The sequence below is a fragment of the Heptranchias perlo genome, chromosome 10 (assembly GCF_035084215.1).
Source record: "Heptranchias perlo isolate sHepPer1 chromosome 10, sHepPer1.hap1, whole genome shotgun sequence".
NCBI lineage: Eukaryota > Metazoa > Chordata > Chondrichthyes > Hexanchiformes > Hexanchidae > Heptranchias > Heptranchias perlo.
Genome location: NC_090334.1, coordinates 62,875,722 through 62,898,951, shown reverse-complemented (window position 1 = coordinate 62,898,951; position 23,230 = coordinate 62,875,722). Strand labels below are relative to the sequence as shown.

Here is a 23,230-nt window from a genome sequence, read left to right as displayed (position 1 = left end):
TAGTAACTCCATTTTCCTGTAGTTTCTCTGCAGGGACTGCGTTGCTTGATTAGATTTTTAATCTTCACAAAGGCGTGTGGGATAATGGCCAGATTTCCCGTGGCACATTTTGCTCCCAGCCTCAGTTAAGTACTCGTCTGGTCTCCCGCTTTCGGTTGTTGCACCGACCCTTGGTTGGACAAAGCTGTGTACAAAGGCGGACAAATAAATAATCTCATTATTTTGAAAACTGAGCACTCTCTGCAGCGAGACGATCACACTTCGCAGTGCTGTACCAATTTAAAAATGGCACGCCTTGGCTGCTAGGTTTTCTGGAAGCTGAACTTTATTACGCAGCTTTGTGTTTTCTTTTTTTAAGGAAAGGGGGCAATTTGAATTGAACATTTTCCCATCAGAAAATCCCACAGACGTGTGCTGAGCAGCTGTGACTGAGCAGCAGCCGCTGAGCTTTAAATCCCTGGGCTGTCTGTCATTCAAATCCACCAGTCTTGTCAGCTGTCAGCAGGGCTGCGAGACGGAGTGTCGCGGCTCAGTGAGATCATTTTGGGGGGTACAGTCGGACCATTCAGTGGTGTCAAATTTTGTTTGATAACGCTCCTGTGAAGCCCCTTGGGATGTTTTACTACATTAAAGGCGCTATATAAATGCAAGTTGCTGTTGTTGTGATGCATCGGACATTTACAAACTTGATTTTAATCTCCCACCAAATCATGAGGTCGTCTTGAAAAAGGTATCCTGGGGGACCCCCCAGCTGAATGGGGTGCGTAGTGATGACGAACTTCTTTCAAAAATGATTTATATCTGACTTTCAAATCCTCTAAGTCTGCCATGAACAAGATAGGAATGCTTTTGTCCTGGGCTGCAGCAAATGGGATGTCTGGCGAGGAAGTGACTCGTGGTAATAAACTCACACCTTTTGAGTTCATTATTGGTCTCAGACTGCGGATGTGTATGTTTTGCTGTCTGGTGAAGATATATTCCATTTATGTGCCGTTCCTGTGTGGAGCTCCCTTGACATCACTGCAGGAACTGTGATTTAGAACCAGGAGTGGTAACAGAGGCTGTGTTTATTGTGGACTTTTGAGTGGCTGTTAGCCAACCGGAGCCTTGTTTTAATTCCCACCAAACATCGACTACAAATGAATTGACCTACAATGCTGCATTTCTTGTGTTGGCATTGCGTGTCTGGGAAGTGGCCTCGGGGCGAGCTGGGCTCCACTGTTAATACAGAGGCCCCTTGCATGGTCTAGCTCCCCTTACTTCAACAGGCGCTCTGGTCCTGATGGCTGAATCTTAAACCCTATCTTCCACGGATGTAGGACGCTGTCGGCCAGTAGGACCTGGGATTGTTGAAACCTTGAAGTGCAGCCAGTGAGGAAGGGGACCCATGTGTCTGCAGCCGCCCGCACTCCTGTAGTATAAAAATACCTTTAGCTGCTGTAACTGGTGATGGAGACCAACCTTGCGGGGAACTGTCACCGACTTAAGTTTGTCGGAAACGATTCAGTTTAATTTTTTTTCCCCTCTAGTTCCTGTGAGGGTTAATGAAACTGGATCCAGTCACATTCATTTAAAACTGAAAAATGCTGTACAACAAAAGGAATGAATGAGGAGATCAACCTAAATATCAAATATTTAAGTTTCCAGTAACAGTCTCTATCTCATTTATCATTGTAAAAATGTTAACTGTCTTTCCATGTTTAGGCTCTTTGTTTAAAACAGATTACCCTTCTAGTTTATTTTAAACTGTTTGTCTCTCTGGCAGCTTTAATCCATTTACAATGCTATGTGCAATTCAGAAACGATATGGATAATGAGCTGCCTTTTAACAAAAAACAAACGGTTACCCTGCCCATAAAAGGTAAAATAGTGAACTAAAGAACTTGATATCTGTTCAGTAGTAATGAATCTTCAACTTACCAGTGCCAACACTGCCCTGATGGCCCAATGGGTAAAGGGACTCACTGTATGGTTTGCTACTGAGCTCTTCAGAACAGAAGTTGCCACATTCTCTTCCAGGTTTGTGCGTTATCTAATCTCAACTGGGCCAGCACTAAGATAGTTGTTGTATTTAGCCTTGGTGTATGGGGTAAAAAGAATGTACATTTATATAGCGCCTTTCACGACCTCAGGACATCCCAAAACGCTTAACAGCCAATCAAGTACTTTTATTTGGAGTAGTCGCTGAAAAATCTTGCATAAGCCAATTTTTCTTAATGTTATGCTCACGGGCTTTTTGTATTTGTTTATCATCCAAAATTGATTCCAGCAGTGATGGGCCTGTAACCACAAGTGCTTTATCCTAATGTTTATCTCAAAATGCACTCTCCGGCCACAACCTTAATTTTGGAAGAACTTATGCTTATGCTGCTAGGTATATTTCACAGTCACACTGGGCTCAGTAAGAAAATTTCACACATCCAACAACGTGCATTGATATAACACTTTTAACTTAGTAAATCATCCCGTGGTGCTTCATAGGAGCGTATTCAGACAAAACTTGACACCAAAGGATGTCAAAGAAGGAGATACTAGGACAGGTGACCAAACGCTTGGTCTTCTTTCTTACTTCCTTCTTTACTGCTTTACTGAAATCATTCTAAATGGGGACACCCTACAGTTTGGGTGGGGTGGTGCAGGAGAAAGAAAAATTATTTGCTTTGTTTCCCTCCTTTCCTTTCTTTCTCTCTTTCTTGCTCTGTTTCTTTCTCGTTCTGTTTCTTTGCTTTTTTTTATTCGTTCACGGAATGTGGGCGTCGCTGGCGAGGCCAGCATTTATTGCCCATCCCTAATTGCTCTCGAGAAGGTGGTGGTGAGCCGCCTTCTTGAACCGCTGCAGTCCGTGTGGTGACGGTTCTCCCACAGTGCTGTTAGGAAGGGAGTTCCAGGATTTTGACCCAGCGACAATGAAGGAACGGCGATATATTTCCAAGTCGGGATGGTGTGTGACTTGGAGGGGAGTGTGCAGATGGTGTTGTTCCCATGTGCTTGCTGCTCTTGTCCTTCTAGGTGGTAGAGGTCGCGGGTTTGGAAGGTGCTGTCGAAGAAGCCTTGGCGAGTTGCTGCAGTGCATCCTGTGGATGGTACACACTGCAGCCACAGTGCGCCGGTGGTGAAGGGAGTGAATGTTTAGGGTGGTGGCTGGGGTGCCAATCAAGTGGGCTGCTTTATCTTGGATGGTGTCGAGCTTCTTGAGTGTTGTTGGAGCTGCACTCATCCAAGCAAGTGGAGAATATTCCATCACACTCCTGACTTGTGCCTTGTAGATGGTGGAAAGGCTTTGTGGAGTCAGGAGGTGAGTCACTCGCCGCAGAATACCCAGCCTCTGACCTGCTCTCGTAGCCACAGTATTTATATGGCTGGTCCAGTTAAGTTTCTGGTCAATGGTGACCCCCAGGATGTTGATGGTGGGGGATTCGGCGATGGTAAGGGGAGGTGGTTAGACTCTCTCTTGTTGGAGATGGTCATTGCCTGGCACTTATCTGGCGCGAATGTTACTTGCCACTTATCAGCCCAAGCCTGGATGTTGTCCAGGTCTTGCTGCATGCGGGCTCGGTATGCTTCATTATTTGAGGGGTTGCGAATGGAACGGAACACTGTGCAATCATCAGCGAACATCCCCATTTCTGACCTTATGATGGAGGGAAGGTCATTGATGAAGCAGCTGAAGATGGTTGGGCCTAGGACACTGCCCTGAGGAACTCCTGCAGCAATGTCCTGGGGCTGAGATGATTGGCCTCCAACAACCACTACCATCTTCCTTTGTGCTAGGTATGACTCCAGCCACTGGAGAGTTTTCCCCCTGATTCCCATTGACTTCAATCTTACTAGGGCTCCTTGGTGCCACACTCGGTCAAATGCTGCCTTGATGTCAAGGGCAGTCACTCTCACCTCACCTCTGGAATTCAGCTCTTTTGTCCATGTTTGGACCAAGGCCGTATTGAGGTCTGGAGCCGAGTGGTCCTGGCGGAACCCAAACTGAGCATCAGTGAGCAGGTTATTGGTGAGTAAGTGCCGCTTGATAGCACTGTCGACGACACCTTCCATCACTTTGCTGATGATTGAGAGTAGACTGATGGGGCGGTAATTGGCCGGATTGGATTTGTCCTGCTTTTTGTGGACAGGACATACCTGGGCAATTTTCCACATTGTCGGGTAGATGCCAGTGTTGTAGCTGTACTGGAACAGCTTGGCTAGAGGCGCAGCTAGTTCTGGAGCACAAGTCTTCACTACTACAGCCGGGATGTTGTCGGGGCCCATAGCCAGTGCACTCAGCCATTTCTTGATATCACGTGGAGTGAATCGAATTGGCCGAAGACTGGCTTCCGTGATGGTGGGGATATCGGGAGGAGGCTGAGATGGATCATCCACTCGGCACTTCTGGCTGAAGATGGTTGCAAACGCTTCAGCCTTGTCTTTTGCACTCACGTGCTGGACTCCGCCATCGTTGAGGATGGGGATGTTTGCAGAGCCTCCTCCTCCCGTTAGTTGTTTAATTGTCCACCACCATTCACGACTGGATGTGGCAGGACTGCAGAGCTTTGATCTGATCCGTTGGTTGTGGAATTGCTTAGCTTTGTCTATAGCATGTTGCTTCCGCTGTTTAGCATGCATGTTGTCCTGAATTGTAGCTTCACCAGGTTGGCACCTCATTTTTAGGTACGCCTGGTGCTGCTCCTGGCATGCTCTTCTACACTCCTCATTGAACCAGGGTTGATCCCCTGGCTTGTTGGTAATGGTAGAGTGAGGAATATGCCGGGCCATGAGGTTACAGATTGTGCTGGAATACAATTCTGCTGCTGCTGATGGCCCACAGCGCCTCATGGATGCCCAGCTTTTTTCTCAGCTTTCTCTCTTTCGTTCTTGCTCTTTCTCTTTAGCCTCTTTCTCTCCCACTTTCTCTCTCTTTCTCTTTATCTCACTTTTTTCTCTCCCTATTTCTCTTTCTTTCTCTGTTCTTACCTTTGATGACATCATCTGCTTTTGTCTTATGTGTGCAACCTTAGTTCAGTTCCAGCTCAGGCAGATTGGGCAAAGAATGTGTGCCTCTGGGAGCTTGTAATGATGCTAAGTGACACGTTTGGAGAGTCTGAACTCTGGTATCTGTGAGTATGCCTGGAGTATAACCCGCCTTTGCATTTGGAACTAATTGGCCTTCAAAAGAAAATTAAAAGCCTATGATTATAGAGTTCCAATTATTGAATTAGTGCAATTGAGTTTCTTTTTGAGTTGGTTGTTTGCAAATGACTCATTGCCGTAAATGGGTACCTATTACATAGCAACTAAATTCTTGTGGGAACATTGTTATGCTAGCTAACCCTTTCAAAAGTAAATTGCGAGCAAATTTGCCTCTTTGTAACAAAATTAAAGATAAGGGTCTGCATGCAAGACCATGCCAGTTTGAAGGTGGATGTGTGGAATATAAGCGATCTGTGAAAGTATCCAAGCAGAACGCAACGGTATCTGAACTTTGTACTGTGATCTTGTACATACTTGTGATTTGTAAGGCTCCCTAAATCACCGTTTGAAATTAAAACTCCAATAATGTTGACAGCATCCTTATTGTGGTATGAAATGGTGGGACTTTGTAAATGTCAGACCTCTGAATGTATTCATACTTATAGTATGTTTAATTCTCCCTCATAAACACTGAGCTGTATAGAGAGTCTGCCATATATTGTTCACTGTAATATTGTTGATATCCTTAACTCCTTCAAACCATTTCCTTGGTGTCAGTGATCACTAAATAATCCTGTATATAAAGAATCATGGAAGTTTACTGCACAGATGGCAATCATTTAGCCCAGAGACGCAGATATATTTTATATTTATGTATAGATCTATAATTGTAGATCAGCCTCGGTTCAGTGGTAGCACACTTGACTCCTGAGCCAGACGGTTGTGGGTTCTAGGCTGACACTTTAGTGCTGTACTGAGGGGGTGCTGCATTGACACAGATGCTGTCTTTCGAATGAGACGTAAATGCCTGACTTCATGGATGTAAAAGATCCCATGGAGCTATTCGAAAAATAGCTGGGGAATTCTCAATTTTAATGTCATATGTTCTATCCTATTTTTGCACAATACATTGATTTTATATTATTTCTATTCCAATTGGAAACTTAGCATAATTTGGAAAGAAGTGATTGGAGCACAAGAGTTTCTCTGCAGTACAGGCGGAGGGGCTGGGAGACACAGGAGTGAGGAACAACAGCACCATCACTGATGAGAGGGTGTAATTCCAGCACGACAAGTTTACATAGGCAGATTCCATAATAAATGTGGACATGGGAATTTATAATGGAAAAAGTTGACACACAAGTGTGACAAAAACGTGACAGCAGGAAGTAAGGATTTATAGACAGGAAGTTTTTTAATCTGTATAATTTAGTGTAGCTTTCTGGGTATAAAAATCTGATTGTACTTTGTATGCCCATTTGCTCTGGCATTCAGTACTTTTTTCCAAATCGCTAGCTCCACAGGGCATTTCTTAGCAAAGTGCAGTAAGTGAGAATAATGGGTAAGGTCCTGGTGCCAACAAAAACTTCAAAAGGCATTTCATTGCATTGACTGCCTGCAATAGTGACCTGTTCTTTGAAGCATGTTTCCAATGCTGAGCGCTTGCACCACTAGCGTATGTCACCGGGCTTGGAGTGCTCAAGCGATCAAGTCTTTTTATTTTGCCTTTTGTGTTCTCGGATTTCGGAGGAATCCTGTCAGTAAGCTGTTTATCTGCCTCGAGGCCTTTTTTTGCGGGTTAGCTGCTTTTACCAGAGGCCGATGATTGAAGCTCTGCTATTAGGTCATTTTTTTAAAAAGTTATTAGAAAACAATAGGGAGGAATGGAGCCAACCAACTGAGGGCTGCTGCTGTGCACTTTAGCATGTAAAACCTACAGAAAATTGAATAGCTTTTGTCACTACAGGGCAACCTTTAATAACTTCTTGTTTAAGTGACATTCTGACAATGAGGATTGATTTCTTTGCGGCTTTGTACTGGCAGTTTGCATGTAATGCAAATCCATTTTTAGTTTGATTTAGAATACAACTGTGCACTGTTTACCTGAGGAGACTCTTTCAGCTCATTCTGGGTTTGCAGCATCCAGCTGGTAAATATCTAAAACCCTAGTTTACATAATGCAGCTCCAGTTACACACAGTCACAGGTTCCCATCCAGCTTTAATACGTGGAGGATAGAAACTAGATCATGTCTGATGTTCCCTGCATTCCCCTTGTATCTCCATTGTCAGACAACTGTTCAGTGTTTGGAATAGGGGTTCAGGCAGATATAGATGTTGGGAGCTAGTATTGTTACCTTCTGGCTGCACATTCAAATAGTGGTTGTGCATCTGATAGTGAACCATCCATTTTTATACTTTTGGGCAATAATATTATTGCCTCTGAATCAGAAGTTTGTGGGTTCAAGCTCCAGTCAAGAACTTGAGCGCATAATGTAGGCTGACACCTCTCAGTGCAGTGCGAAGGAGGTGTTGCATTGTTTGTGGTGTACTCTTTCAGATGAGGCATCAAACTAAGGCTCCACCTGTCTGTTCAGGTGGACTTAAAAAATCCCTTTGCACAATTTGAAGAAGAGCAGGGAATTCTCCGGTGACTGAGCCAACATAACATCCTGCTAACTCTGCCAAAAAATGGATTAACTGGTAATTCATCTCATCAGATCTTGCTGTTTGCAAAATGGCTGTTGCATTTGCCTATCTAGCACTACTTCAAAGTAATTCATTGTATGTGAAGCACTTTTGAAATGATTCTGCAAGACTTCATAAGGTGCTAGTTAAATGTGAATTTTTTTTTTAGATATGTGTTTTTATAAAACAGGGACGAGCTCATATTTTATATGGAACTGCAAATGCACAGTTTCTTTTTAAATGTATGTCCCTAGCTGGTGTTGGGTTTGGGGACGGAAAGAACAGTTTGGAAGTGAAAAAGTGCAAGACCCAAACGGCATGTTTTCAGAAGCTGTTTGGAATAGGGGTTCAGGCAGGTGTTGATGTTGAGAGCTAGTCGGTTTTGAGAAGCTCTATTACTTTAAATAATTGGCCTCAAACATCTGGAGACATTTGGGGATTGTTTTTAGAAGAAAACCTCACCACTCCTCTTGGAATGTTTAAACTGGAGCTTTTTAACACTTAAAGCTTCTCCCCCCAGCTCTTAAGTGTTTTGCAGGGGAAAATAAATGGTGCCATATGTACTGTCTGTGTTAAGATTAATATCTGTTTAGGTATAAAGACTCGATAGTGCACTGTGTGATGATTTTAACCCTTCTGATTTGTTTTACTGTTTATGGTAACCTCTTTTATTCTATGCATCTCCTTTTCCTCTTCATACTGGAGGTATATGGCTCAATTTTCCAAGCCAGAATGTAAGTCTAGCCAAAAAATCATTGGGGACTCACTTTGACTCCTTCAATCTTCCAACTCTTCCATTCAATTAAAATTTGACCAGAACCATCAAACATCTTGGTTGCTGATGTGCAAAGTTATTTGGGTTAACATGACAGATTTTTGTCAGGTAAGGGTATAAAGGGATATGGAACCAAGGCGGGTAAATGGAGTTAAGATACAGATCAGCCGTGATTTAATTGAATGGCGGAACAGGCTCGAGGAACTGAATGTTCCTATGTTCCTATGACAGTGCTTCCTCCCCAGTGCACACAGGTACTTTGATCAAAATCTTTCTGTAGCACCCTTTTACTGCTGGTACGTAGCACACCAGTGTTCTGTAACATTCTACAGTGCAATATTGAAAAGCACTGTTATGACATCCAGTGGTAGAAAATTGGTGCCGCAACTTTTCAGTTTGCTGGTCGAGCAGGTCATTTTTTCCGCCTGACTTGAACAGGAAGCTCAACAGGACTCTTGTACAGACCTGAAGTAAATTGGATTATTGACCTTTACTGAAGCTCAAATGAAGCTATAAAATGCTGTGGTGAAGGATATCTAACCTTCATGCTTCAACTGATGTACGTCTTGAACATGTATTCAGGCACCATTTAGAATGTCTGGGGATGATATCTGGCACATTAAGCAAGTGACTGTGACACAATCCTGTATTATGGTAGAACAACAGAAGTCTTTCACTATATAAAAATAATGCCTGACATATATTGGCGGAGGGCTTGGCAGCGTCACAGCCAGTTAAACATTTTAATGGCTCAGAGGTGAGTTAGCTGATCGCAGCTGGGCACTACAATTGGCAGAAGTGCCCCCGGAATTAAAGGGTGGAAAATCATCCAGGGCTCCTGCCCCTGCCCCTGCCCCCCCCCCCCCCCCACCACCATCCTAATTGTTATGTAGCCTGAAGTGTTATAAATTGGATAGCCAGGTGGTGAAGGATAGAATACTACAGTTTAGTGTTTAGTTGCTTCCAAGCCTTTATTCACAGAGCTCTACATTACACTCACACCATACTCTAGATCAGTTCTCTTATAATTAGATACAAGAGAGTTCTCAATTGATACGCAGAACCTGAATACAGTTAACACTAATTGATATAAATCACATGGACACACTTAACATGAAGTGGGCACGTGTGGGTACTGAGTGTGAACAGGATTGAGCTCGGCTTGATGTCCTCCATAGGCCACTGCTATTTGCTGTCAAAACCCACACGCAAATTAGGGTCACGTGGGTGAGGTACTGGACAGTCACCCATGGGCACTGTATCCCGGTGAGAGCCGGTGCCTCCTGGAGAGCTGGAGATGGGAAATAATAAAACATAAAAACCCCATTTAAACGATGCACATAACACATTCCCTAAAGCAGTCTAACCCCTCTGGTAAATCGATTATCAGTGCAGCATAGTAAACACACATTTCACAGTTGGCTCAATAGAAGGAATGTTACACCATGATCGTAAAAACCTACTTTTGCTCCATATTGATGCGTAAGTGTGACTGAATGTAAACCAGTGTTGCTTGGCACATCTTTCCTGGGTTGGTGAGTGACAGTGTCACAAGGGTGATTGAATGTTTCACTCCGGGCACATGTTGTATCACTAGGTAACCAGAGGGCCACTTCCTTTGCAGCTCCCAATTATTCCACTAGTGAACCTCAGTAAGGGTACATGACACATGTTTGCTTGGCTCCAATCAGTGTCGTCCATGCTGCCAGGTGCATGGTGACTCACCATGGCAACGGATCACTTAGCAGTAGGCAGTTGTTACTAATTTTTAGAACGTTACTCGATTGGGAAGACTATGTACGTGACCGGAAGACTGGCACTCCTTGTGTTGTTGCCTGGAAAGCTCAATAGCGAAGAGATGGTGCAATATGTGGGAATGTTCATTAATTTCTTGCAGATAATTCCTAGGGGTAAATTTTAACCCCCAAGAACAGGTGGGTTGGGGGCGGGTAGGAGATTACATTAACAGATTTTTGGATAGGATCGCATCCCGGCTCTAACTCGGCCACTTCAGGGTTTAACCCGGGCAGGTTTGTCTGCTTGTGGACAGCAGACACCAGGGAGTCCCACCCACACTTAAAGCCGGCGGGCCGATTCTTAAAAGGGCAATGTATCTCATTGAGGTACTTAATATTTTGTGCATTGGACAATTAAAATTAATTTAACCTTACCTGTTCGGGTTTCCCATCGCTTCCAAATCATGTCAGGTGAAAGCAGACGGGAAAGGCCGGATCCATGAGGTGAGTGCCTTTTATTGCACTGCTCATGGGCCCGGAGGAGCAGGAGTGCTTCATCCAGGCCCAACGAGCTCACCTGGCCAACAGGAACCCCTCCCCCCCTCTCCCCCCCACTAAGATGGTGGACCTCCATCTAATCCGACTCTTCACCCGATCTCCAAGACCCAGCTCCTGTACTCCTCCCTGATCCCCTGATCTTCTTCCTGGCCTGTCAATCAGGCTGGCAGCTGGGCGCGATACCCAGAAGTGAAATCGATTGGCCTCATATCGCAACCCGCCCACTTACCTTCTGGGTTTTGCACCCGAACATGTTTCCCCCTCCCTTCTCCCCACCCCCGGCTCCCAGCTCAAAGTTAAAATTTACCACAAGGCATCCACCCAGTCTGTTGTTACTTGTCCCACAAGTACTCTAAAATACCTTTGGCCTGCTATTTTTCAATTGTGTGTCTTTTCAATTTAATGTACAATGAATTCACGTGCTGCCATGTTTATCTTTGAAGATCTTTTTGTGTAAGTTTATAAGAAAAACATACAAGAGTAGAGTGGAATCCTGTAATATGGATCACTATGGCCACTTATAACATTCAAAATCTGCTTCGCCAACCCACAGCCTATTGTTCACAATGATCAGTGCAGTTCAGTTTTAGTGACTTTACAGTGAGAATACAATTCCCATTATTGAAAGACAGTTACTTCAGTATTCTTTTGAACAAAACAAAATATTAAATTTTTTCATAGAATCCTACAGCGCAGAAGCAGGCCTCTGCTGGTGTTTTTCTTTCACCCAGGCCACCCAGTCTAATCCTGCTTTCCTACTTGCTCCCCATTTAATATTCCTCTTTATATTCAAACAACTAGCTGATTATCTTTTAAAAAGAATTCTTGGATTCTGCAGCAGTTTATGACAGGGGGATACTACTTTCTAATCCACTTCTGTGTAAAGATCTGGATTTAGACGTAAAGGGGTGGATATCAAAGTTTGATCCTGATACCAAACTGGGAGGAGCAGCAAACTACCAGGTAGAAAACAGGAAACAACAGAAGGACATCAACAGGCTTTGGGAATTAGTGGCAGATGCAGTTTATGACAGAAAAATGCAGGATTGTAGAATTTTGGAAACAAAAATAAAGAATCAAAAAAAAATATTAAGCAATGGAGGAGCAAAAAGATCTAGGCGTGTAAATCAGCAAAAGTGGGTTTGCGCCCATATCAGCAGTACTTGTCCAAGCCTTATTTGTGAGTATTATTTCCAGGCCTAGGTCTGATCCAAGCCTTCAGTTGTTTCCTGTCTGAATCCTCTCGCAGCACTCAGCTTTATCATTGTATTAAAGTACTATGTAGGTTGCTAGTAATAAACCGTTGCCATATTCCCACTGAAGTGCAGCTTCATCTTGTTAATGTAGAATTGCACCATCCCTCAATTCCCCATGCTGCGTCTGTCAGCACTGATTCAGCACATCAGTTAACAGTGTCAACTTTAATATGGTGATGTGATTTTCTGCAGATCAGCCAATCAATGGCTGTTGAAACGCAGCTCACTGCTGATATTATTAAAGGATTGGTGTCAACTTGCAAAAGTATCCAACACGGGGACACTCCAGAGATCACTGTCATTTGTCACTTTATCAACAAAGTGCTTCAGATTTTAACCAAACTTTGAAGGGATTTTCCCAGCCCCTTTCCCCACCCCCCCAATCTCGCTCCATTCACCAGTTTTTTTGAGAACAGTCATGCTCCAACCTCTTATGTCTCCTGTTTGTGTCTGCAACAAGTGATGAGGTACCTCATTGATCCTGAAATTCCTGGTTTTGAACTGTCACCAAACTCTTCCCATCGTTTGTGATCCTTGTTCCCTGGTTACCTTGCGACTTGTCTCAATATTGTGATATCTCCTCTTCCCCGCCCCCCAGGTTTCTTCCCATTTGCCAGTCTTGTCCTAAAAGTAGTGATTTATGTTGGACTATATTTCTGTGGACACCAACAACCCTCTTGTACCTCACCCAAGTGGCCCTCCTTCACATGTAAGCCCAGTGAGTATCAGCTGGCTATTAGACACTGAGGGACATCAAAACTGAACCCAATTTTGTTCTCGTGGGACTTCCACCCACCAGTATGCTCCAGCATTGACCCCATCCAAATCCCAGTCTTTATCTGCAGCTTTTTCTAATGGCAGTTAAGATTGGTTGCTATTGGGGAACAGCATTGCAGGCTCCACTCCTGTACGGCGAGGACTCCTACGTTGTTCAGCCGTATTGTATTTAGGCCATTGGATAGATGGATCTGGCAGGGCTGTCACCCCGTCAGTCCTATTCTTGTAGGATAGAGAGGGCAGGTAGAAGAAGTGCTCATACCTCGTTTCCTCTCCCCCCCACATCCCCCCCCCCCCCCCCCCCGCCACACACACACCAGTCAGAATTTTGCCTTGCGACCAGAAAGGGCTGGAGGCCTGGTGTTGCTGAATTCTGCTCCAAATTCCTCCCCCTGTGCGATTTTCATGCCAGAAAACTGGAAGAATTTTCAGGGCTGGGGTTTCTAAGCTGGTGTTCCTGATCTGTGATACTTTACAATCAAATAGGACTGGAGGACCAGCTTATTTGATTGTGGATTGATGCATATTTCAGTATTCCTGAAACATGCATTTGTCACCTTTTTATTAGTTACCAAAAGATTTGCCTATGCCTAAGATGCGGTTACAGACAACATGTTTAGAATTGCTGAATAATATGAGGGAGTGTACCTCTGTGTTACCAGTCTGTTGGAGATCCGGAGAAGAGAAGCCATATTTTAAAACTAAAGAGAAACTTTCATTCTGTACTTTTTGCAGCTCGATCTGGAAAAACCAATCGAGGACCAGGGACCACTTGATGTTATCATCCACAAACTGACCGATGTCATTCTGGAGGCGGACCAAAATGATGCACAGTCCCAGGAACTGGTTCAGAGATTTCAGGTGAGGACGCTATCCCGGCCCTATAAAACACCAACACACCCTGTAATGGGGGGCACTTCTGCCCCAATCCAAAATGGAAGCAATTGACAGTCTCTTGTCCTGCCGTCCTTTATGTTTGGTAACACACACACTAAGGAAGATTACAGTTCACTAGAAGGGCAGCTGGAGGCACTTTTATATTCTCACAAGTGTTCTCAGGAGAAGTGCTTTACCGGAGACCCAATACCTTGTGCGCCATTCTCCACTGTTTAATTTTAGCTAGTGTTGCCACTCCAAATCGAGGCCTAGTGGAGATCAAAAGCCTACAATTCTCATAACTGAAAGGAAGGATATCTGGCTTTGCAGTTATAGTTTCAAATGAGAGCTGACAGCAGCTGGTGACGTCCACGGAAATGTGTGTCTCTGGAGGTTGGGTCCTTTACATTAGAGTGGCATTGACTGTGGGGGTACAGTCCATTTGCTATCGATGGCACTCCTTCAGTGTAAAATGAAAAAAGCATTTATTTCACAATTGAAAAATAAAGTATTTAAATATTGTAAATACATCAAAAGGCCTAGGTCAAAACAAGTTTCTAGTTTCATAAGCAAAACGCAGCTGGATTCAATTTCTATTGCATCACATCGAACTGATAAACTAATATTCTTCATGAAACTTAATGCCGCCATGAATAATTCATTGTTACTGTGCTGAATACTGAAGAAAATGGCCAGGAACTAATTGGATATTGACCACATTTTCTTTTCCCAAGTTATCCTTATTACTGATTGGCATAATGAAATGTGCTCTACTGCCTGCCACATTCTCCTGTCTCTAAAGGCACTGATTCCTTGTTGGACATGATTCCATGGGCGCTAATTGCCCTTTGTTGCTTGTCCAGGTAGCCATTATTTATGTGTTGAGTCTTGACAGTGAGCATTAGGAGGCCATTCAGCTTCGGGCAATGTCACAGCCAAGGCTTCCTCATCTGATGCCCAGACAAGCAGTTCCAACAGAGGTTACCAGATAGCAACCAGGAGCCATAGGTGATTCCCAAACTCAAGGCATGGAGAACATTTGTAGCACTAATGTGCCATCAGCTACCTCAGAACTGAAGATCTCCCTGGCCTATGCAGCACTACTGTTGAGGGAGCTCCTGTGACTTTTATTCTGTTTTTGGTCTCATTCCTGGTCAAGTTCATCAAATGTCCCATGTACCTAGCCTGCAGGAGCCATACAGTAGACAGCCATACAGGATTGACTTGCTCTTCTCTGAATGAGGGTCTTGCCTTTCCAGAACTCCTTACTCCAAAAGAATCACACAGGTGAGTTACATGTGCTGCATTGTATCACAGGATATATGTGTCACTAAAAACACCTTTCCCTTTAATCTATATAAAACCTTTCATAATGATATTTCTATTTTCAGAATCTCTCAAACTCCAGCAACTGTGTCTAGGCAGTACACCTCCCCCCTCCCCCGACGAGGAGACCTATGAGATCCAGTTCATCCTAATGTCTCCAGAGTCTCATTTTTCTTCAATTACTTTGCTGAATCATTCCAGTCTTGTCTCTTCAGTCATGCAATGAATAACCTCTGGCCCTGACCCACATTTTATAAAACAAATAAACCTTGTGTACTGTGTTGTTTATTGAAATGTTCATGTTAAAGTTGAACACCACTCCAGTTTATTGCTATTGATTTTGTCCTGCTTTGCTGATATATCCAAAAGATTAGACTTGAAGTTATCTTATTCCAAAACCATAACAAGATATTCTGAGTCAAAATTATGCTGATTTTATTTAATTCCAGCGTTGTTTCCCCTAAGCTCCAAAAATGCTGCGTGTGTGCTCTTCCTCCTCCCTCCATCCTCACTTTATTGAAATCGAGTCATTGCACAGTCTCCTACTGTAACTCATTCTTTCCCAGGATCTAAAAACTGTAGAACTCCAAAGAGCAGATTTTCCCATTCCTGTGCCTGGGGTAGTGAGTACAAGATAATCGGGTAGGGAGGGGCTACTGCCCTAACACAGCCCAGTATTTCTGTCCATTAATTTAAAGGGACAGAAAATCAGTCATGCTCCTTTAGGGGCGTGTGCTCCTCCCAGTCCAATTTTCCTGTGGTTTGCCCCTGCTAACTCAATGTCGTAGATTGGAGGCAGTTTGCTCTTGGTGCTGTAATGTTTACAGATCGTCTTTTCTTCTGGTTCAGTTGTTGCTGGATTTGTTCAGTATAGGCTTAGCCTGATGACTTCACTAGGAAGTGGGAATGCTGGAAAGATGTTGCAAAAAACAATCTCCTTGTCATGTGGTCCTGTATCACCATACTTACTTAACTGTGGTACTCGTCTCCTCTAGATTCTGCATCCCACTGACCACCTCCCTCCAGCCACTCTGCCTCTGCATTCAAAGTCCTTCTGTTATCTGCTCTTTCCCATCCATCTCCAGATCTCTTTGCTTCCTCACCCCTTTTGGTTTCTGAGGATGCCCACCTCTCCCTCTGCCCCGCCTGGTCTCTCCTACAAAACATACCATTTTCTGATCAAGGTAATTGCGTTTTGTGCCCTTTTCCCCCTCCTACAAGCTTGAAGACTGAATTATGAAAACACTGTCTTGAACCTTAAGGACCTGAACTGCTTGATGTGTCACCTGGTCTAACGGAACCATATAGACCAGAGGTGGGACCTCTGTTTGACTTTGTACGCTTGGGGTAGGGAGAGGAAAATGAACTGTTATCCACTATTGAGTGACCCTTCTGCATGTGGAGATCAAGCAAGGATGGCTGGGATGTCCCCAGTGGCCTGGCAACGCTCACTGGCTAGGCTAGTGGTAATGATTTGGGCGAGCTACCAACGGACTACCTGCAGAACCACCCCACGAAAGATTCAACAGAGGAGGAGTGGGGAAAATAGGCAACAAGAAAAACAACGTGGGGGATCTACAAAAGATGTCAAGGTAGGAAAATATCCTGAGGAAAAATGCTCAAGTACCGTGTCTGTGTTTTCAGGATTACATTGACGCACACCCAGAGACCATCATTCTGGACCCTCTCCCTGCGATCAGGACCCTCCTAGATAGATGCAGGTCATATGAGCTGATCCGCAGACTTGAAGGCTACATGCAAGGTATGTAGAAAAACTTTATTGTTTTAACTCAAAACGGACGTTAGATTTGCATTGGTTTGCTAATTATCTATTTTTATACATACATGCTTACGCACTCATTATAAATTATATGAGGGTTTGGGAGACCCCCAAAATCCATGTTTTCTGAAGAGTTGCTTTATGTCATCACAAACTAAGCCCTCTGAATGTAAATATCCCAACCTTATTTAAAAGCTATGGCTGTTGGGTGATGAGTTTTATTGTATTACAGGACATGACGTGTAACGGTCACCTTATGATAATGGCCAAAGTATTTGGGATGTGAGGAGTGAATTTTAACGAGCATGAGCTGTGCTCCCAATTCTTTCCCTGGATCTGCTATGCCCTCAAGCTTCCTAGCTGTGAACTGAGGCTAAATCCTAAGGTGCAGAACCGTGGCATACTGCTTAATCCTGAACTATGTAATTCCTGCACATGTGAACCATTGCCATTCTTTCACCTCCAAAATATTGCCCATCTTTGCCCTGAACTCTCTTTCCCCACCCCGTGCTGCTGAACCCCTAATTTATGCTTTTATCATCTTCTTGTCGGCCTCCCCACTGCCACATTTCCCAAAATGCAATTTACTCAGAATACTGCAGCTAACACCCAGTCCTGCACGTCCATCGGTCCTGTTCTTGCCAAGCTCCAGCGGATCCCTGTGCCCGGTGAATTAATTTTAGGATCTTTGTCTTTGTCTTCAAATGCTTCCAGAACCTCATCCAATCCAACCTCACTGCGTATATCTTCCACTCCTCTGAACCCTTGATATTAGTCAGTTTAAACTGAGGCCCCGTCTGTCCTCTTGGATGGACGGAAAAGATCTCATGGCACTATTTGAAGAAGAGCAGAGTAGTTCTCCCCGGTGCCCTGGCCAATATTTACCCCTCAACCAACATCACAAAAAACAGATTATCTGCTCATTATCACATTGCTGCTTGTGGGACCTTGCTGTGTGCAAAATTGGCACACAATTCATTCTATCTATCTATCCATCTATGTGCGTATGTATGTTTTTCCCTCAAACCTTGTACACCTCTAAGATCACCTCTCAGATGCCTCATTCCCAGTCTGAAAAGCCTATGTTTCTCCCACCTTCCCCATAACTCAGACCTTTAACCCTAGGGATTAGCCTCATGGCTTCTCTCAGAGATGTACCTCCAGTGCTTGAATGTCTCCCATGTTTCTCAGCGACCATAACTCAACATAGTATTCAAGGTTTAATCTGACCAGAACACTGTACTGTGTGATCATGGCTCGCTCTGACTTGTGTTCTATTGTTTATTGCTATGGAGTTCAACATTCCATTGGCAGATAATTGCTGCCCTGCACAGGTTGAGCATGTTTAGCACCAAGTCTACTTTCAACTTCATTCTTAGTTATTTCAACACCATTCATGGAGTAAGTGTGTTGACCATTTTTCCCTCCTATGTTCAGTACATTACAACCGTCTGCATTAAATTTCATCTGCGATTGTTCTGCCCATTCACTTTATATTTCCTGAATTTCGGATGCCTAAGTCTGAAGCTCTGGAATTCCCTCCCTAAACCTCTCCACCTCTCCTCCTTTAAGACACTCCTTAAAACCTACCTCTTTGACCAAGCATTGGGTCACCTGTCCTAATGTTTCCTCCTTTGGCTCGATGTTAATTTTTTTTTAGTTTGATTACGCTCCTGTGAAGCGCCTTGGAGCATTTTGCTACCATAAAAGCTCTATAAAAATGCAAGTTGTTGAATAAAGATGGACTTGTCTCTGTTCGGCTGAAGAGTTCATCATGCAGAAGTGTGTGATAGCTCCCCCTGCTGGTTTGGTAGTTTGGTACTGAGCCTTACAGAGAGGGCCCGGGCTCTAGGCTCAGACATGGAGAAGAGTCACGGGCAAGGTACAGGCAGACTAATGGCGCCTATGGAACTACACTGAAATATAAATCCACAATGACAGGAGCGGGAATAGGAAGAAATAGGTAATAGCTCAGGGTGGAGAGAATTTCAAACAGAGCAGAACTGGGAGCGTGACTGCCTTGACATGAGTGGACGTATGCACTGCCTAAATCTTTCCCTTTCCCCCTCTTATGTCCTATATGCTGAAGTTCATAGAAAGGAGGGTCAGCATTCCACACCTATGGAAACACTGGACTCTTTAAGCTGAAATCTTCAGTTATCCGGATTTCAAGACTGATTTCCTTGTTCTGTATTTTATCTGTCACTCAGCCAACCTGTCACCCTAGTTGATGCTGCAGTGCTAGCAAGCTGCAATTTCTCTGCCTGTGTTTAGACTTCAATTGAAAACAGTTATAAATCTGAGGAGCAGTGCCTGTCAAACTGCAGCAATATTTAAAAGGGGTGGGCTTCAGACAGGCTCAGCCACTGCATCAGTATTCTAGAGACTTCCTGTTAGATACTTTTAATGGCTGACAGAAATTCTGATGGCCAATGCGATCATCACTTGGCTAAAAAGAGAAGTCTCCTATTGAATATAGAGGGGATGGAGGCAGTTAGTGTTTGACCTAACAGCTGCCCAGGATGTCGGCTAACCTAGCAAAGAGCAGAGATCAAACCTAAGGCTCAGTGCCACACTGGCCGGTACATTTACCTGCTCTTTAATCACTGGAGAACCACAATCAACTGTGCTACATAATTCATCCTTCCAACAGTTGTGTGTAAAGTTCTGGAGGTTTTAATGAGATGGATTGAGTCTTTGGAGCATCACCCGGACTTGGGGATATTCAGTTAATAGCTTTGGAAGGCCAAACCACTGAAGAACTGCAGGTGATGGCTTCACTTCAGTACACAGGGACTGAGTGTTGGAAGGAGTCATCAGTAGTGCCATTAAATAACACCTACCTACCAATAACCTGCTCACTGACTGAGAAAGCCCGCCACCAATAACCTGCTCACTGACTGAGAAAGTAGCCCACCACCAATAACCTGCTCACTGACTGAGAAAGTAGCCCGCCATCAATAACCTGCTCACTGACTGAGAAAGTAGCCCGCCATCAATAACCTGCTCACTGACTGAGAAAGTAGCCCGCCATCAATAACCTGCTCACTGACTGAGAAAGTAGCCCACCACCAATAACTTGCTCTCTGACTGAGAAAGCGACTCACCACTAATAACTTCGCTGACTGAGAAATCCCGCCACCAACAAGGGCAACTAGGGACGGGTAATAAATGCAGTTTTGCCAGAACTGCCCACATCCCTAGAACAAATTGTAAAAAAAAAACAACTGAATTCTCAACTAGCAACAACGCACTATGGCTGAGTTTTGAATGCTCAACCTTAATAATACCCTTTTGTATGGCTGCCAAAGCCGGTGCTCTGGAGAGGCATGGTTGTGCTGAATAAAGAAGCTTGGCTGTAGCTCAGGTCTTTTGTGACTGAAAACACTGCACCCTAATTAGGGAGTAATGGCTAGGGTAGTATCGATTAAAATAAAGTGTGACGAGAAAAAGAGCTAAAGGCCAAAGGTAAGGGAAGGATGACGAGCTTTTTCTGTTTTGTTGAAGTCTTTTAAAAATCATTTTATTTTCATGGTTCCAAACAACTACAATCATTTCGACTGATTTGTCATTTAAATATATTTCAGAACTAGTCTAACCTGACCTCTGGCAGAGAAACCACCTCCTCTTTAAACCAGTAGCCTTGCATAGAATAACTGGCTGGCACTCTGTCCTTGGGACCAGGATGATTTGAGGGTTAAATGAATGCTTTTGAAAAGAGAATAGTGTTTAAACAAGCCAAAAAATAAATTGTGTAACCAGCTAAAATGTCATAGACTAAATACAGTTCATATAGTCCTGCAGAATGTTAAACAAGATGTAGTTACTGCAGTTCCTTGTGGGTATCTTGTACTGAAGAAACCCCATAAACAATCCCATCAAGGCCAGAGGCCTATCTAAAATCAATCTAGTGTACTGACACATTTGTTTGATTGAAATACCCGCAGTTCATCAGGGATTTATGAAGCATGTAGCTCAAGGTTTGTTTAACTTGGCTGAAACCAATGGAATACCATGGGAGCTCCCACTAGTCCTGGATCTTTGGGTAAGATACTCTAATTAAATGAGACAATTACAGATTTTATTAGACTGACTGAAGTTTTATCAGGTGCACTTCCCTCCACGCTAATGTAAGCAAAAAAATTGGCGTGAATCTAAAAGGGGGAAGCAGCTTTATTCCCCAGTCGACTTTTTGGCTTTCATTTGCGACTGAGGTGAAATGTCTCCCCGTATGCGAAGGGTATGGAAATAAACTGTCAAGAATCATTGAGCGGACTCTTTGCCCAGAGTCTGCTCCAGGATTTTCTGCTTCCCTTCATTCTAAGCATTTTGCTACTAAAGCTAATTAGGCAATGATGAACAAGGAGATCAGTGTTTCTTGTGACATGCAACAACAGGTTTAATTTGGCACAAGGTAGGTTTGAATGCCAGTTCAGATGTTCAATAGATGCATACCTTTTGAGTTAATTGTTGCCATTAAATTATTGTAGTATAGTTGAGGATTTTTTTAAACATGATCTTGTAATGGAATCCCTTGTTAAAGAGGGAATTTCATATCATAGAACCATTTAGCACAGAAGGAGGCCATTCAGCCCATCATGCCTGTGCTAACTCTTTGAAAGAGCTATCCAATTAGTCCCATACCCCTGCTCTTTCCCCATAGCCCTGCAATTTTTTCCCCTTCAAGTATTTATCCAATTTCATTTTGAAAGTTATTATTGAATCTGCTTCCACCACCCTTTCAGACAGTGCATTCCAGATCATAACAACTCACTGAATAAAAAAAAATTCTCCTCCTCTCCCCTCTGGTTCTTTTGCCAATTACCTTAAATCTGTGTCCTCTAGTTACTGAACCTCCTGCCAGTGGAAACAGTTTCTCCCTCTTTATCAAAACCCCTCATGTTTTTTTAAAAATTAACCCATTACCAACCGTTGTCGCTATTTTAACACTTTGTTTAAACCACCCATTTCTGTTAAATACTTTAGGGTGCTATGTTTGAATAACCAACACTCGCTGTCCCAAGTTCACAAATGGAGGTTTCCTGGAGTAGGATCTGTACCCCAAAATTAGGCAGTTCCTTCAAGAAAGGACAAAGTTGGGGGAAGATATTTTAAAACCTGAATTTCAGAGAATTTCACTACCTTGTTAATAGTGTGTGCTGCATGAAGGATACTCGAGAGAGATATCGAGCTTCAGAAGGAAGAAGGGTAACAAGCAGTAGGAGGGAAGTATGATCGCTTCAGTAAACTTTCTGAGCATCTTCTGAACCCCAGAAAGTTGATTTACAGCCTTGAGCTCCCTCCCTGGTATCTGTTTACATATGTCAACCCCAGTCCATCACCGGCATCTCCACATCTGTTTACATAAATACTGCTCAAAGCTTAATTTTGATTCCTGAGAAGAGTATGCTGCTCTGATTCTAAACCATTTTCTTTTCCCCTTTAACTGCTGAGCTAAAGTAGCCTTCAACCCTTACATCCTGTAGCCTGGTCTGTTAACCATGTAACAAGAACTCTCAGTCACGCAAGTAAAGATCTGGAATGTTTTAATAGGCTTTTTATTTAAAAGGTGAAAAAAAGCTGATGCTGCTTTTCACTTTGCAGTAGCACATATTGTGTGGTTCTGGTTCTGGCCGTAGAATGTCCCCATGTGTGGTGTCTAGACGGCCATCTGCTGCATTAGGTTTAAAAGATTTCCTGTACTATGTTTAACAGTTTAATCCACTTAAAAGTACACGACTGGGCAGTAATGTGTTAGCTCTGGGCAGTAATGTGTTAGCTCTGGGCAGTAATGTGTTAGCTTGATTAGCAGCAGATGAAAGAGGTTCATCTACATGAAGCTGTTGCCTTATGACAATTCTGTTGATTAGATTTAGTTCTTCAACCAATGTTTGAATTCCCCTTAATCTGCACGTATTAGTTAATTGGATGCCTAGTTACTAAGATTGGAACTTTAGGTTGATGTATATTGGCTGGCCAAGCTAGCTGATGAGGTGCTTTTGTTTCTGTTATATTGGATAATTTGTGAAACTGATGTCATTGGAGAGTTCAACCTTTTGTCAACTCAGTCATGTGTTGGTCTCTAACTCTGTACTTCATACGCGTATGTACCTGATGGAAAATTTCCAAATTAGGCACCAACTCAATATTATTCAACTTGTGAACAAAGTGTTTAATTGACCAAGATGTATAGAAATGGCTTAATTAACAGAAATTCCGCTTTTGTTAAACTTAAACAGGGGCAGGAATGGCAGCTCAATGTTCCTGGTTACGGGGTTTTCAGACGAGATAGAGAGGGGGATAAAGAAGGAGGGGAGTGGCAATATTGGTTAAAGAAACAATTACGGCTGTGAGGAGGGCTGATATGTTAGAAGGATCATCCAATGACGCCATATGGGTTGAGCTGAAGAACAAAAAAGGGGCAGTCACAGTACTGGGAGCGTACTATAGACCCCCAAATAGTCAGAGGGAGATAAAAGAGCAAATATGTAGACAAATTTC

At 43.4% G+C, this 23,230-nt stretch overlaps 1 protein-coding gene across 1 annotated transcript in view; it reads left to right on the top strand.

The window, feature by feature from the left end:
- itpk1a (inositol-tetrakisphosphate 1-kinase a) overlaps positions 1-23,230 on the top strand; it is a 199,805-nt gene that overhangs the window by 120,495 nt on the left and 56,080 nt on the right. Inside the window, exons 4-5 of the mRNA XM_067991937.1 lie at positions 13,483-13,608; positions 16,594-16,711. Of these exons, the coding sequence (XP_067848038.1) occupies positions 13,483-13,608; positions 16,594-16,711 (244 nt within the window). The remainder of the gene's footprint in view (positions 1-13,482; positions 13,609-16,593; positions 16,712-23,230) is intronic.